Below are 16,576 nucleotides of genomic sequence, written 5' to 3'. Positions count from 1 at the left end.
ACTACAACACTACAGCCAGCTACAGAAGCCTAGCACTTCATAACCCACAGTGATGGAAAGACCTTAGCCATGGATTTTAAGCATGAACCTTAGCAGCCATGGACTTTGTGAGAGGGTATTGTAGGCTCACATACACATGTGTTTGCAGGTGCACTCTGCTATGAATGCCAGAGGCTGACACTGAGCACTGCGTGTCATTCTCTTCCACTCTATCCTATATTTTGATGCAGGTTTTCTCACTGAACAGGGAGCTCTCTGGTTCTGCTAGACTAGCTGCACAGTGGACTCTCAAATGCCTGCCACCAAGCCTGTCCCTCTAAAATCGCATACGCCGAAATAAACTCTCTGTTAAGTTGCCTTTGGTCAGAATATTTTATCACAGCAACACAAAAGTAATTAATACAGAAGCTGGTTCAATGGGGTTGTTGCTATGAAGAACCTGACCATGCTTGTTTTAAAGGCTGTAGAAGGTGGGACAGACTCTGGGCTAGAAAATCCACTAAATGCTGTAACCAGAGGTTAAGGGGCCATTCTAGCTGGAGCCTGAAGACAATGATGTCAGCATGCTGACAGCAATGCAAACTGTAGAGGCCTGGCTCAAGAGGTTTCATCTCCTAGCAACTGGGCTAGAAGCCATTCATGTGGCATTTTGTAAAGAATCTGGTTGCCTTCCTTCTGCTAACGTCCTAAAAATTTGTCTGACATTAAATTTAAAAGTAATAAACTCATTTCTGTGGTGGAGAAAATTTCAAGACAGTATAGGATTGACTCAATGTAACTTGTATGCAGATCTACAATAATAATAAAAAATAAAAATAAAAAGCAAGGAGGAGAGGAAGAAATACTAAATGTACAGTTTGGAAGAAAAAGCACCACGAACCTTAATACTACATCCAAGTCATATGCTGAAAGAGAGATTGTAATCATTAAGGAGAGGCCCGCTCTGCATTGGAACAATGGGAAAGGTGTCTTGATGCACGACCCTACCCATCTGTGGTAGTTTGAGTAAGATGTTCCCTGTAAGTCTCAGGTATTTGAATACTTGGTCTCCAGGTGGTGGATGTTTAGGAAGTGATTAAGTGATATGCTCTCTATGCCTTCTGCTTGTGAATCAAGATCTAAGTGCTCAACTGCTGCTCCAGCTTCCTGCTACCATGCAATCACTTTGTCAGCACAGACTCTAACCCTCTGGAACAGTAAAGCAAGCCCAATTAAACTCTTGTATAATTGCCTCGGTCTCGGTGCTTTATCACAGCAACAGAAAAATAACTTAAGACAGCAGCCAAGCTTCTGACTTGGGATAGGAAAAAGCCTAAAGGATTGCTTCCTCTTAGAAAGCAACTGTTTCAGTATAGGAAAGCTGCTACTAATGTGGTTGAAGTGGGTGAGATTCTAACCCAAGATGGAAGCCAAACTTGGTAGTATCATACATATGGTACTAACTTTGGAGGCATTAAAACTGCAAGAGTGACTTTCTCATTCCCTGGCCATCTTGGCAGTTGATCTTAGTTGGGGGCTGTCCTTCACCTAAAGCAGGAAAATGGCGGCCACAAAGAAGACGAAAAAATCTTGGAGTCAACCAACTCTAGGCTCCAATTTGTTATGAAAAATGAAAAGCATGTGCTAGGATACAAACAGACTCTAAAGATGATCAGACAGGACAAAGTGAAATTGTTTTTCCTCCTTGCCAACAAGTGCCCAGCTTTGAGGAAATCTGAAATACAATTATACTACATTGGCTAAAACTGGTGTCCATCACTACAGTGGCAATAATACTGAATTGGACACAGCATGTGGAAAATACTACAGAATATGCACACTAGCTACCAACGAACCGGGTGATTCTGATACTGTTAGAAGTATGCCAGAACCAGGAACGTTTTCCTTTAATAAACTTTACCAGGGCACCTTTAAAAAAAAAAAAAATCCAGGAGTGAACCTGTTGTAGATTCTTCCTCTACAGTTCCAGAGAGCCACTGAGACCAAGCATCATGTAGTAATGCAAAGTCGCTGTCAGAAAAGGGTCCTGAGAGTCTACTATGTGAAGCTGTGAAAATGGCTTGAGTTGCATACAGGAGTAGAGCCAGGCCAAGAGAGAGAGGTACGCAGCAGACAGCAAAGCTGGAGCGGGAGAGCCATCCAAGCCCTTGGAAACTAGTCACAGACACAAGGAGTGGAGCTACAGGATTTGGTAGCTATCCTACTGGGTTTCTATCTTGTTTTGGTCTAGTATTTCCTCACGATATCCCCATTTCTGTCTTTTGGAATGGAAAGGTACATTCCATGCCATTGCATATTGGAAGTACGTAATTTGTTTTTTGTTTTACATGGGATCTCAGCTAAGAGTCTTTAAGTTAGACTAAATGCATTTCATGGGCCTACGGGAAGAGGAAATGGAACAAGAATGGCCGCCATAGGCTCAGATATTAGAAGACCAGTTGGTAATGCTGTCTGGAGGTTATGGAGCCTTGAGGGAGAACATATGACACTAGGAGTGGACTTTGAGAGTTTACAGCCTCACCTCACTTGCAGCTCACTGTCTGCTCTCATCATGTGCTTTAAGATGTGATCTCTCAGCTTCCAGCTGCCTGCCACCACGCCTCCCCCACCATTATGGACTCTCTCTGGAACTATAAGCCCAAATAAATTCTTTCTTCCTTAAGTTGCCTTTAGTCTTGGTGCTTATCACATTAACAGAAAAGTAACTAACTAGGGCAGTTACTGATGAAGATGCTGATGTTGATACTTACACACACATATACCTACATGCACATGCATACACACACAAGGATTTGCCACTGGCAAGTAAACATGAAAAAATGTTCAACCTCATTAGAGAGACACAAACTAAAACTACAATACATACCCTATTACAGCTGAGTCCTGCCTGTGATCCCAGCTACTGGAGATGGAGAGGTACAAATACAAGGCCTGCCTGGGCTACAAATGAGTTACAGGCCAGCCTTGCAACTTAGTGAGATCTTCCTTAGTAAGACTTGGGGTATGGTGGGGGGAGTTAAAAAAAAAAAAAAAAAAAGGAGTAAGGAGTGGGATCTAGCTCGGTGCTAGAATACTCAGAGAGTGTACAAAGCCCTAACTAAATTCAATCCCCTGCACCACCAAAATACACAGACACAAAAAGCCATATTATTAGACTAATCCTAACAAGCACTGGCAAGTATCAATTCTTTAATTTATTTTCAGTAGTCAGAGACAGTTCTGTGGGTCTACCTCAGGTGGTCAGGCTTAAGCAGCAAGTGTCTTTACCACTGAGCCATCTCACCAGCACTAGAGCATCAACTTTTTCTCTTGTTTTTTTTGAGACAAGGGTCTCACTGTGTAGCCTTGGCTGGCCTAGAATTTACTGTGTAGACCAGGCCGGCCTCAAATTCATAGATATCCACCTGCCTCTGCCTCCTACTGCTGGAATTAAAGTATTTGCCTGCTTGTCTTGTTTTTTTTTAAAGTCTCATGCTCTTATGTAGTCCTACTGGCCTCAAAATATAGATCCTTCTTCCACCCCAGACTTGGAGTACTGATATTAAAGATGTGCACCACCACACCTGGGTTTATAACAACCAATAACCAAAAGCTAGAATTAACCCATTAAGAAATGAATAATAAGACAGTTGTGATGGCTCACACCTATAATGAGCATTACAATAATTATGCTGAGAGAAAGAAAAGGCAAAAATGTAGTATTTTAGTATTTCAAAGCTGAGTATGGTGGCTTGTGCCTATAATTCCACCATTTGGGAGACTGAGGAAGGAAGTCTGAGGCCACTCTAAGCTATATAGTAAATTCCTGACCAATCTAGACTGATAATGAGACTCTTCCAAAAAATTAAAATGAAAACAAGCAAATACTTACAATTTTATTTATATAAAATCGAAAACATATAAAGCTAATTTAAGGTGACAGGAAATAGATTTAGATAAGTATCCAAAGACTAATGACACAAATGACTGAGAGTAGAATACACATAGGAATGAGGAAATCTGGGGGGCTGGGCATTGATGAATCTGTTCATTGTCTTGATTATGGTGATATCTTCACAGGCATGAACATATTACAGAACTTGCCAAATGTAGAATACAAATACATGTTTTGGACATTATTTCAATTACATTCAGAAAAAGAAAAAAAGCAAACAACCCAAAACATCAGAATAATGCTTCCCAACCTTTTTTCTACCAGAACACACCCTCTCATTAGTGACAAGAATAGAGTGATGTCTGAACACTTAAACAGCTTCTAGAGAGAATTAGCATGCCTCTACCAATCACTATTTTAGAGTTTAAAATTCTAAGTAAAGGGGCTGGAGAGGTGGGTCAGTGGTTAAAAGCACTAGCTGCTCTTCCAGAGGACCCTAGTTTGAGTCTCAGAACTCACATAGCAGCTCACAACCATCTGTAACTCCAATTCCAGGGAATCTAATGTCCTCTACTGGTCCTTGTAGGTACCAGGCATACACAAGATGCACAGGCATACATGTATGCACAGACACACTTGCAGGCAAAACACCCATACACATAAAACAAATTTTTTTTGAGACAGGGTCTCTCTACATAGTCCTAGCTACCCTAGAACTCTATGTAGACCAGTTTAGCCTCAAACTCACAGAGACCCACTTGCCTCTGCCTCTTGAGTGCTGGGATTAAAGGACTGTCAAAATAATTATTGTTTTTAAATTCTAAGTAAAAAGGATTCTTGAAAACACTATACTAAGTGAAAAAAGGGTAAATAAAATATCACAAATAGAGGCTGTCTCAATGACAAAGCACTTGCCCAGAATGCAGAAAACCCTACGTTTAATTCCTGGCAACAAGACAAAAACACAGAACGAAACAGACAGGCAAATCTATACACACAGAAACGAGAAAGTAGTAGCCAAGGAATGAGAGGAGGAACAGCGATAACACTGTGACCACACACCTGGACCTCCAGCTGCATATATACACACAGGCATGCTGGGAACGATGGGCAGGACTTACAAGAGGTTTCATTATTGTAAATTCAGCACTATTGCACTCAAGCAATCCTTTACCTTCAGCTTCCTGAACAGCAAAGACCACAGGACCACACCACTGAGCTCAGAAAAATGTCCTTTTTTCAGAGCAGTGGTAAAGCTACTCAGTTAGAGAAAACAAAGTTTAGAGTCACCTACCTATTGGCGGTGCTTGGTATCGATCCACTGTTTTTCTTTGTCTCAAATTATATGGTCTATCATTTTCTTCTCCTTCTGCCTCTTCAACTTCTATGTCTCCATCCTCCTCTTGAGATTCTAGTTTCCATAAATGAAAAGAGGAAAACACTTTAATCCACAGGTATGCTCCTATTCTACAACTATTTACTTTTATCCATTATCTTTTTTACTACACAAGTGACATTTTAAAAATGTTAGCAATTTATGTATGATAATAGTATAAACTAGTATAACCAAAAATAAACCTAGGTAAATATAAAAGCAAAAAAGTTCTTCTTACCAATAATCAATACAGTTCTCTGAGAAAATAAACCACTGTGATGGTGTGGTGGTGCACACCTTTGATCCCTTTGATCCCAGCACTCGGAGGCAGAGACAGACAGATCTCCGTGAGTTTGATGCCAACCTGGTCTACAGAGTGAGTTCTAGGACAGCCAGAGCTACGTAGTGAGACCCTGCCTCAAAAATAAATGAATGGATGGATGAATGGATGGATGGATGGATGAATGAATGAAGAATAACAAGCCACTAGGATCATACTCAGTATCTTGATTTTCTTGGGAGGTTTGGTGGTTTTTTTTGTTTTTTGTTTTTTAAGATTTTTTTTAAAGACAAAACATATACAATGAAAATAAATAAAATCTTTTTTTTCTGAGATAGCATGTAGATTAGACCAGCCTTGAAATCAAGAGACCCTCCTGCTTCTGCCTTCTGAATGCTAGGATTGAAGATGTGTGCCACCAACCAGGATCTATCCCTGGTGCATGAAACGGGCTTTTTGGAGCCCATTCCTTATGGTGGGATACCTTGCTCAGCCTTGATGCAGGGGTAAGGGGCTTGAGCCTGCCTCAACTTGAAGTGCCAGGCTTTGTTGACTCTCCATGGGAGGCCTTACCCTCTCTGAGGAGTGGATGAGGGACAGGGTAGGGAGGAATGTAGAGAGGGAATAGGAGGAGGGGAGGGAGAGGGAACTGTGGTTGGAATGTAAAATTTAAAAAAAAAAAAAATTAAAATTAAAAAAAAAAAGATGTGTATCACCATGCATAACTAAATAAAAAAAAATGTAAGTTTAGCCAGGCAGTGGTGGCGCTTGCCTTTAATCCCAGCACTCGGGAGGCAGAGGCAGGCGGATCTCTGTGAGTTCGAGGCCAGCCTGGGCTACAGAGTAAGTTCCAGGACAGGCTCCAAAGCTACACAGAGAAACCCTATCTCGAAAAACCAAATATATATATTTAAATAAATAAATAAATTAGGTCATGGTGGCATACTCCCATAATCCCATCACTAGGGAGATGATGGCAAGAGGGTCAGAAGTTCAAGGTCATCCTACATATGAGCTTAAGGCCAATCAGCTATATGAGACCTTGTCTCAAAAGGGGGAAAAAAAAAATTAAAAATTTTTCACACTACAGAAAATCTTAATCAATGTACAAAAGATAGGGGTTCTCATGTACCCAGGCCTACCTTAAACTCTGCTAAGAATGCCCTTGAACTCCTGATGCCTCTCTTCTGAATGCTGGAATTATAGGAATGTGCTACCTCATCTCAATTGTGCTGTGCTAGGGATCCAACCCAGAGCTTTGTGCTCTCCAAAAACACACTCTACTGACCATTTGAACCACATCCTTTGCGCCCAATCCATGCACAATTAAAAACAAAGTCTGGTTAGTGCTCAAACCATAATTCAAAGAACTGTTCTTAAGGTAAATGCTGAAGAAATGAGCGATTTTTGTTGACAGTGTCATAGTTTGTTAAGTCTGTTGGTAACTAAGCACAACTGATCACCTTTTAGTAGGAAAACATACATAGGAACTAAAAGGTATCAGGACACAGACTTTAAGGGTATTGATACTATGTAGTTACTGACATGAAAGATCATTTCATGATAATCATCTAGCCAAAAAAATTAAATTATAATGCACTGGTTTGGCTATAGCTATTAATATGTATGTGCATATAAGATAAAAAGCATGGAAAATGTGTAGACATGTGCACTCCAAGTACAATAGAACTCATGACTAACTTTTTAACTACAGGAACTGCCAACCTAATACTATCAATATTAAAGCATAGAAAAAATGTTATAGGTACCAATGAATAATACAGAGTGAAGTGGAAAACTAAATGTATAAGAGACCTTATGTTTTACTTATAACATCTGAAAGTTTATTTCCAGTTTTGACATTTTTCATTGTTAGCTTACATAGAAAGTCAGCAAATACACTATTACTTATCTAAATAATACTAAAATTACCTATGCCTGAATAAGTTTCCTAATCTTTCACAAAAAAAAACTTTTAAAAAGAGTTTATACAACAGCATACTGTGTACTATGAACAAAAATTATGAAGATGACATATTTACTTTGGAACCTCTATATATTCAGTTAATGTATGGAAAGGCAAAAATCACATTACCAGTCTGTCTCACCTACACTAATTGTCTCCAAAGGATGCACTATAAAGGTTCTAGCTATATCAACAATAATGTTTATTCAATAAGTACCTTCATTAGAAATATAAGCTCTTAAACCAGGCAATGCTTTAAAGCCTTTAATCCCAGCACTTGGGAAGCAGAGACAGGTGGATCTCTCTGAGTTTGAGGACAGCCAGTTCTGGGACAGCCGGAGCTCTTATACAGAGTAACCCTGTTTGGGCGGGGGGGGGGGCGAATATGAGCTCTTTAAAACTGGCTAATGTGGCCAGGTGTGGTGGTGCACGCCTTTAATCCCAGCACTCAGAGGCAGAGGCAGGTGGAGCTCTCTGAGTTTGAGGCCAGCCTGGCATACAGAGTAAGTTCCAGGACAACCAGGGCTGTTACACAGAGAAACCCTGTCTTGGGGGGGGGGGGGGGGATATCTGGCAAATATATTAAAAACAGAATTTGAGAAATACATGTAGTCTTCTTCACCTGAAATCTACAAACAGTGGGAGTTAAGAAGATTACCCTGGAAAGAGCCAATGTACTTTCTGCATGTTTCTAGTTCCAGCCCTACGAATTCACTGTGTTCTTAAGTTCAGACCTAGACAGGTGAAAGGCAAAAACACTACAGATCCTTCCACTACTATTAGCATTTCCATTTTTCTCTAACTATTTATATCTCAGTCTATAACAAAATTTAAAATCCAAATATGCAGAAACTTGGCAGCCATGGACAGGAGAACAAGCTTCTAGTTAGAAGGTGCCCTCAGTAAAACAAGAGGCTAATCCACTGGGCAGTCTAACCCACAGCAAAGCTCCCACACTGAGAACCCAAGGACTACCAATAGCCACTTCATTTTGCCAACTGAAGGAAATGAAAATTCACATGCCAGATGAATTTATATTACTTCAAATTATACAATATAGACCTAAAAGGAAGAAAACAAAAGCAAAACAACCATACTCTAATTACATAGCTATTGGATCTATTCTTCTTCCCTCCCAACAGTTTGCTAGTTTTTCCATCACAAGGTGCTTTACAGACCTTCTTCCTCGCCCTCAGTAGACACTTCATGATGATTCTGTATCCCATAACTATTTCTTCTCAGTGATTTTCTCCGCCTTTTTACTCTTGAATACATATCCATATTTTCCTTTTAAAGAGAGAAATTTGTCAAATATTAACATAGCATTTATTCTCTGTTACAAATAACATTCAATATGTTAACCACTCTTGCTCAATATAATTTACTGAGCATCTACTTGCAAGTCAAACTCATGAAAAAAGAGCTTCCTAAACTCAACAAGTATAAAGGAGAAAAGGGAGAAACAATAGGATATGACTTAGTTCATAAAGTCATTTAACATATACAAGACCTTAGATTCAACCCCATGGGGCTTTTTGTTTTGTTTTGTTTTGTTTTGTTTTTAAGAAAAGGGGAGGAGGGGGAAAAAAAAAACAGAAGAAAATGGGGGAGAAGAAAAGGAAATTGGGATGAGGGGTTTGAAGAGGAAGCAGCAGCAGCCAGTAGAGAGCAAGCAGTAAATACCAAACCAAGAATGAAGAGGAATAAACGATTGTTCATTTAAGAAATCTGACATCCAGGGACAGGGGAGATGGCTCACTCAGCAATTAACAACACTGACTGCTCTTCCAGAGAACGAGGGTTCAATTCCCATCATCCACATTGCAGCTCACAACTGTCTGTTATCTCCAGTCCCAGGGGATCTGACACCCTCACACAGACATACATGCAGGCAAAACACTATTGCATATAAAATGAAAATAATTTTTTAAATGTGCTGTTCGGCTGGGAATGTAGCTCAGTTGATAGAGTGCTTGTCTTACATGCACAATGCCCTGGGCTCCATCTGCAGCATTCCATAAACCATAGCACATGCCTGGAAGCAGGAGATTAGAAATTTCAAGGCCATCTCTAGCTACATATGAGGAGGGAAGGGAAGGGAAGGGGAAAGGGAGGGAATCTACTGCTGCTCATCCTCTTTCTGGACTCCTAATTCTTTGCAAGTATTAAGGAAACTACTTTTAGGGCTGGAGAGATGGCTTAGCAGCTAAGAGTGATTACTCTTCCTCCAGAGAACACAAGCTCGCTTCTCAGCACCCACATGAGCGGATTTACAACCAACTGTGACTCCAGCTCCAGGGGATCCAACGCCCTCTTCTGGCTCTGTGGGCACCCACTCACACAAACATAAACATGTACACAAATAAAAACCAGAAAGACAACTGGAAGAGGAAAGAAAATACTTGCAAAGGTTTTTACAGCTAACATACTCACAAATTCTGTATCTGTCCACATTCGAAGCCTTTCTACTTCTCCTGATCGACGGTTTCGTCGGATATTAATATTATCCATTTCTTGTAATACGGCTTCAGCAGTACTACAATCATATAATAAAGAAAGTTTAGACAATAGTGGGCACAAAGATCATATCATACACACAAAGGGCTCAACAAACTAGTACTAAACTATCTCTTGATATGTAACTATGTACAATACCTCAATTGAATAACTTTCATAACCAGAATTCAAAACACAATTCCTAATTTATAAAACAAGATGGCCAGGTCGGTGGAGCACACCTTTAATCCCAGCACACAAGAAGCAGAGTTAGTTGGATCTCTGAGTTCAAAACCAGGCTGGTCCACATAGTTCGAGGTCAGCTAGGACTAAACTACTGAGAGATGCTGTATTAAAAGGAGGGATTCTTCTATTAGAGGACAATTCCCAACACCCATATCTGGTACTCACAAACAAGTATAATAATTCTAGCCCCAAGGGATCCAAAGCCCTCTTCTGATCTCCACTGGTATTGTATATATATATGCATAAAAACACAACATACATAAAAGTAAAATACTTTTATTTTAAAAAGGAAATGAAAAAAATCTTCTACTTCTATATATTTATCAAAACTTCTAAATTATAAACCTTTTGTTTATAAAGCTCAAAATAAATAAGCATATATGTTTTAATAAACTTCAAGGGTTCTAATATTTATTTTTTAATTTATAAATTAAAATGTTTGATTAATAAAATTAATTAATTTAATTTTAAAATTACAAAACTAGGCCAGGCGTGGTGGTGAATACCATTAATCTCAGCACTCAGGAAACAGAGATAGATGGATAGCTATAAATTCAAGACCAGCCTTATCTACATAGTGAGTTTCAGGTCAACCAGGTCTATATAGTGAGACCTGTTACAAGAAAGGAAAGAGGCTGGAGAGATGGCTCAGAGGTTAAGAGCATTGGCTGCTCTTTCAGAGGACCCAGGTAAACAATTACTAGATTCATGGTACTGAGGGGGGAGGAAAGCTGAATCTTTTAATATGCAGTTGTTAAAAAATACATAGAAAAGAGGATATATATAATGTTTAAGCCAATAAGGTTAATTGAACAGATATTTTTAAATTAAAGTAAAACGCTGACATCTAAAAAATCCAGAATAATATCTTAGCAATTTTTATTTAGTTTGTTTGTTTGATTACGTTTTCTTAGGCAGGTTTCACATTACAGCAGCCCAAACTGGCCTAGAACTTGCTGTGTAGTCCAAACTAGTCCACTGTAAGACACTGTAAAGCCAAAGAAGATGACACAGGTATGGTCTGACTATGCTTCCAAGTTCTAGTTGAGAACATCATCTTCACTGCAAGAAGGGATAGGACATTACAAGGTGATAGGGAAGTTCAAGAGGTGGCTCCGCAGTTAAGAGCACTAGTTGCTTTTCCAAGGGACCCAGGTTTGATCCCAGCACCCACATGGTGGCATACAATTATCCTTAACTCCAGCCCTAAGGGATCCAGCACCCTATTCTGGCCTCCTGGCCTCCACAGGAACCGGGAATACATACAGTGTATTTAGATTCAGGCAAAACACTCATACACATAAAAAAATAAACAGTAATTAGTTCACAGATGCCTGCCCTCTGGAGGCAAAGGCAGGAGGATCTCTGAGTTGGGGCCAGCCTGGTCTACAAAGCAAGTTCTAGGATGGATGGATGGATGGATGGATGGATGGATGGACGGTAGACAGATAGACAGACAGCAAGTTCTAGAATAGCCTACACAAAGAAACCCTGACTCAAAAAAACAAAAGACAAAAATAGTTCACTGTCCCTAGCAAGTAGAGAAATGCAAAATGAAAACAACTTTGTGATTTCATCTTGCCCCAGTCAAAATGGTAAAGACCAACAAAACAACCAATAACAAATGCTGGAGGAGTGTGAAAAAAAGAGAGCCCTCACTCATTATTGGTGGGATTGCAAACTGGTATAGCCACTCTAGATATCAGTGCGGAGAATTATCAAAAACGCTAAAAATACATCTATCATATGACCAAGTACGCCACTCCTTAGCATATGCCCAAAGGACCTGGCATCCTACTCCACAGATAATTGCTCAGCCATGTTCACTGCTGCTCTATTCACAAGTGAGGAAATGTAAACAACCTCCATGTCCTTCAACTGAGGGAAGGATAACAAGGCTGTGATCCATACACACAATGCAATAATATTCAGCTAAAAATTACATTTTTTGTCTTTATTTATAAATTTTACATTCTGTTGTAGTAGCAGAAAAAGGACTAAAGCAATGTATAATGTATAATGAAAAACAGTTTCATGGAAGTAGTTAGAGAGGCTTTGAGCCTCAACCACACAGATATAGGCTCAAAACACCAATTTTATTATCTTGGCGAAGAAAAGTTAGCATTTACTACATATCAATAATAGAACTTAATACTATTTGAAAACCTAGTGTGGTGGCACACACCTTTAATCCCAGCACCCAGGAGGCAGAGGCAGCTATATATCTGACTTCAAAGCCAGCCTGGTCTACAGAGCAAGTTCCAGGATAGCCAGGGCTAGAGAAACCCTGTCTGAAAAAAGAAAGAAAAAAAGAAAGAAAGAAAGAAAGAAAGAAAGAAAGAAAGAAAGAAAGAAAGAAAGAAAGAAAGAAAGAAAGACCAAAACTAATAATAATAATATTTAAATAAGTAAACATTAAAGAACTGTAACAGTGGCAATTAAATAAAACTAATTTTCATTAACCAAAGTTTAATAAAATTTCATCATCACGGCCAAGTGGTGGTGGCACACATCTTTAATGCCAGCACTCTGGTCTATGGAATTCCAGGACAGTTGGCTTTATACAGAGAATCTCTGTCTCCAAAAAAAAGAAAGAAAAGAAAAACAAACAAACAAAAAAATCACAAATTTATACATTAAATCCACTGGCCAGACAACTTTTGTTAACCTAAGTGGTTGGAAAAGATATGGTACATGCCTGTGATGTTAGCACTCAGGAAGTTGAGGTAAGTGCATCACAGCCTAGGACTACATAGAAAGACCTTGTGCCCATTACACCTCATGCCACCCCTCCAAAAAAGCAGGGCCGGGGAGATGTCCCAGTGCTGCCACACAACATGTAGACTTGAGTTCATGTAAAAAATGAGAATGGGACTCACGTTTACAAAAAAAAGTCAACAGCGACATGTGTGGGCAGGGAGGTGAAAAAAGGGAGATTCCCTGGAGCCAACGGCCAGCCAATCTAGCTGTCTGGTTTGCAGTAGGTTCAGTTAGAGACCAGGTCTCAAAAATGAAGGTGTAGAGCACTGAGGAAGACACTGTGCCAACCTCTGATCTCCACCAGCACATACACCTCCCCATACCCAGCCAAACAAATGTGCACATACACAACACATGCATACACAAAAAGCTTAAAAATCAAAAGACTACATGAAACTGCTTAATGCATAAACACTCATACCTATTTACTAGTTGATCAAATAATAAACTCTGATTCACACTTTCAAATCTGTTTTTCCTGGACCGACAACTTTTTCTGACTTCCATGTCACCATTTATACATGAAAGGTCGCCATCTCCTTTCTTTTCCCCTCGAAGGGGATGGCTTCGAAGGGCTGCAAGAGAGAGATTTTCATTTCACAGTGCACAGTAGAGAAAAATAGAAAATAGGAAAAAAATAAAAAATTTAAAAGGCCACAAAAAACTGAACATAACCTCTTAAATGGCTTTAATATTAAACACTCAAAATTTTTAATTTTAAAATTTTTACTATGAATGAAATCCAGTCAATTCCAGCTATGTGCTAAATATACTATTAAATTACTCTAAGGGGTTAGAATGTATAGCTCAGAAGTAGGAAACTTTTGGGCCATGCAGGAAGACCACAGTTCAATCCCCAGTACCAAAAAAAATTAATAAAAACAAAAGTAAATGGCTACACTTTTTCCACTTTCATGCTTAACCTAACACCACTGTAAGAATTTCAATATTAACCAATTTTCCAGCAGGATACTCACACAAGCTACTATGTCCGTTTGGTAGTGTAGCACCAGGCTGAGACGTTAACCTAGAATACAAATGTATTTAATATGCAAATATATCAATATTTGTTTAGATAAGCAAAAAAATGAATAATGCTGTAATTATCCATCTTTAAAATGTTAATATATTATTTTTCAAAAAATAACATTTTTTACTTTGGTAACATATCAAATAATAAAATATACTAGCTAAGAGACATTTCATTAGTTCAAGAAAAACTTTAATAACAAATTATAAACTGAATTAACTTTGTTGTCAACTGTATTAATTCAAATCCTATTAAAAGATTAAGGTTAAGCAGCATAAATTTAACCAAGACCATAAGGAGTCATGGCAACAGACAACTATAGTCTTCATTAAGGAAATAAATTCGAAGCTATGACAAATACATTCAAACAAACTGTAAGAGAGGAAAAAAATACTTAGATATCAAAAACATTTAATAATTTTTTCAAACTATAATGCATCTTTAATCTATTTTATAAAACACACACATACACAAAGACCTATTTCCCTTCTCTCTGGAAAATAAATAAAAAGTCTTTCTTAATAGACTCTCAAAAATAAAATTTCTTGTTTAGCACCTCTGTAAAGCATATACATGATACTCCAGGCATATGGATGTAAGTATAAAGCAATTGATATAACACATGTATTCTAACATGTTGCTGCTGCAAAATGCTTTTCTGGAATGCTCCAAAATCATTCTCCAAATCAACTTAAAACTACAGAAGAATCACTTTTATTATACTTCATAAGTACACTTTGGCATTTGCCCCAACATAACATTAACTCAGTTTATTTGCAAATTATCAGTTTATTCACAGGTCTTGATGCCAAATAAAATTTGGATGGATGTAGCTACAAATGATTAAAATTTTACATCATTAAATTATTCACAATAGGGCTGGAGAGATGGCTCAGAGGTTAAGATCACCGACTGCTCTTCCAGAGGTCCTGAGTTCAATTCCCAGCAACCACATGGTGGCTCACAACCATCTGTAATGAGATCTGGTGCCCTCTTCTGGCCTGCAGACATATGTGCAGGCAGAATACTGTATACATAATAAATAAATAAATCTTAAAAAAAAAAAATTATTCACAAAAAGAGGCAATCCTCAAATCACTCCACACAAAAAAAGGTAAAGCTTTTCTGAACAACATAACATCACTGGGACCAACAAAAAAAAAAAAGCACAGTAAGGTTCAGTAGTTCTGCTCTAAAGGAGACAGAGCATACTCGGCTCTTATTTTGTTGCTAATGAAAAACCTGCTTTTAAAAGAGGGCTGGGGGCCAGGGCGGTGGTGGCACACGCCTTTGATCCCAGCACTCGGAAGGCAGAGTCAGGCAGATCTCTGTGAGTTTGAGGACAGTCTGGTCTACAGAGAGAGATCCCGGACAGGCACCAAAACTACAAAGAGAAACCCTGTCTCAAAAAAAAACCAAAAAATAAATAAATAAATGCATACATACATACATACATATTAATAGTCATCTACAATAGTCAAACGTATAGTCATGTTAGGTATATTTTCAAGGTCATGTGTAGCTGGAGAATTTTTCTCCAGCTCCCACCGCCAAGTACCGCCAGTCCCGGAGCCCATTTATAAAATAAACACACAGACTCTTACATTATTTAAACTGCTTGGCCATTAGCTCAGGCCCATCATTGTCTAGCTCTCACTCTTATATTCAGCCCATTTCTATTAATCTTTACTTTGCCACGTGGCTCGTGGCTTACCGGTACTTTACATCTTCCTTGTCTTGGCAGTGGCTCCAGCCAGTCTCCCTTTCCTTCCTCCTTCCTCCTTTCTCCTCTCTCCTTGTCCCGCCTATACTTCCTGCCTGGTCACTGGCCAATCAGTGCTTTATTTATATAGAGCGATATCCACAGCAGTCATGAGGTAGAGGGAGGGCTGGGGATGTGCTCAATTCTAAGCATTGCATAAGCCCTACCCCAAACCCAAGTACAACCACCTCACCAGGAGGTGGAGGCAAAGGGAAACAAAATTCCCAGCAATCCAAGAGCCTGACAGCAATAATCAATGGCATCATTTCTCCTTATGAAGAAGAGCTGGGCACAGTAGTGCACTCTTGTAACCCTAGCACTTGGGAGTTAAGAAGCAGGAAGATCCAGAGTTCAAGGCCAGCCTTGCTGTACAAGGAGTTCTAGGCTAGCCTAGGTTATAGGAGACTGTATCAAAAATAAATAAAAGCCAGGTGGTGGTAGCACATGCCTTTATCAGATCTCTGTGAGTTCAAGAGCAGCCTGGTCTACAGAGTGATTTCCAGGACAGCTAGGGCTGTTACACAGAGATACTCTGTCTCTAAATAAATAAATGAATGAATGAATGAATGAATGAATGAATGAATGAGTGAATAAATAGATAGATAGATAGATAGATAGGCCGGTGAGATGGCTCCATGGATAAAAATGCTTGCCATCAAGCCTAACAACCTAATTTGATCCCCAAGATCTACATGATGAAGGAAGAGAACAGATACAGTGCACTTGTGCACATACCTATATGCACAAATTAAATCAATGCTTAAAACAAAAAACTAGGAATCATAAA

At 39.1% G+C, this 16,576-nt stretch overlaps 1 protein-coding gene and 1 pseudogene across 1 annotated transcript in view; one reads left to right on the top strand and one right to left on the bottom strand.

Moving 5' to 3' along the window:
* Positions 1-16,576, bottom strand: part of Atad2b (ATPase family AAA domain containing 2B) — a 136,738-nt gene that overhangs the window by 91,887 nt on the left and 28,275 nt on the right. The window contains exons 3-7 of the mRNA XM_059248368.1: positions 13,975-14,024; positions 13,419-13,572; positions 9,929-10,031; positions 8,674-8,782; positions 5,169-5,285 (exon numbers count right to left, since the gene is read on the bottom strand). Coding sequence (XP_059104351.1) covers positions 5,169-5,285; positions 8,674-8,782; positions 9,929-10,031; positions 13,419-13,572; positions 13,975-14,024 — 533 coding nt within the window. The remainder of the gene's footprint in view (positions 1-5,168; positions 5,286-8,673; positions 8,783-9,928; positions 10,032-13,418; positions 13,573-13,974; positions 14,025-16,576) is intronic.
* Positions 1,541-1,948, top strand: LOC131897725 (large ribosomal subunit protein eL30-like; annotated as a pseudogene).

Source organism: Peromyscus eremicus, chromosome 22 (assembly GCF_949786415.1).
Source record: "Peromyscus eremicus chromosome 22, PerEre_H2_v1, whole genome shotgun sequence".
NCBI classification, from domain to species: Eukaryota; Metazoa; Chordata; class Mammalia; order Rodentia; family Cricetidae; genus Peromyscus; species Peromyscus eremicus.
This window is presented reverse-complemented; position numbering and strand designations above follow the sequence as displayed.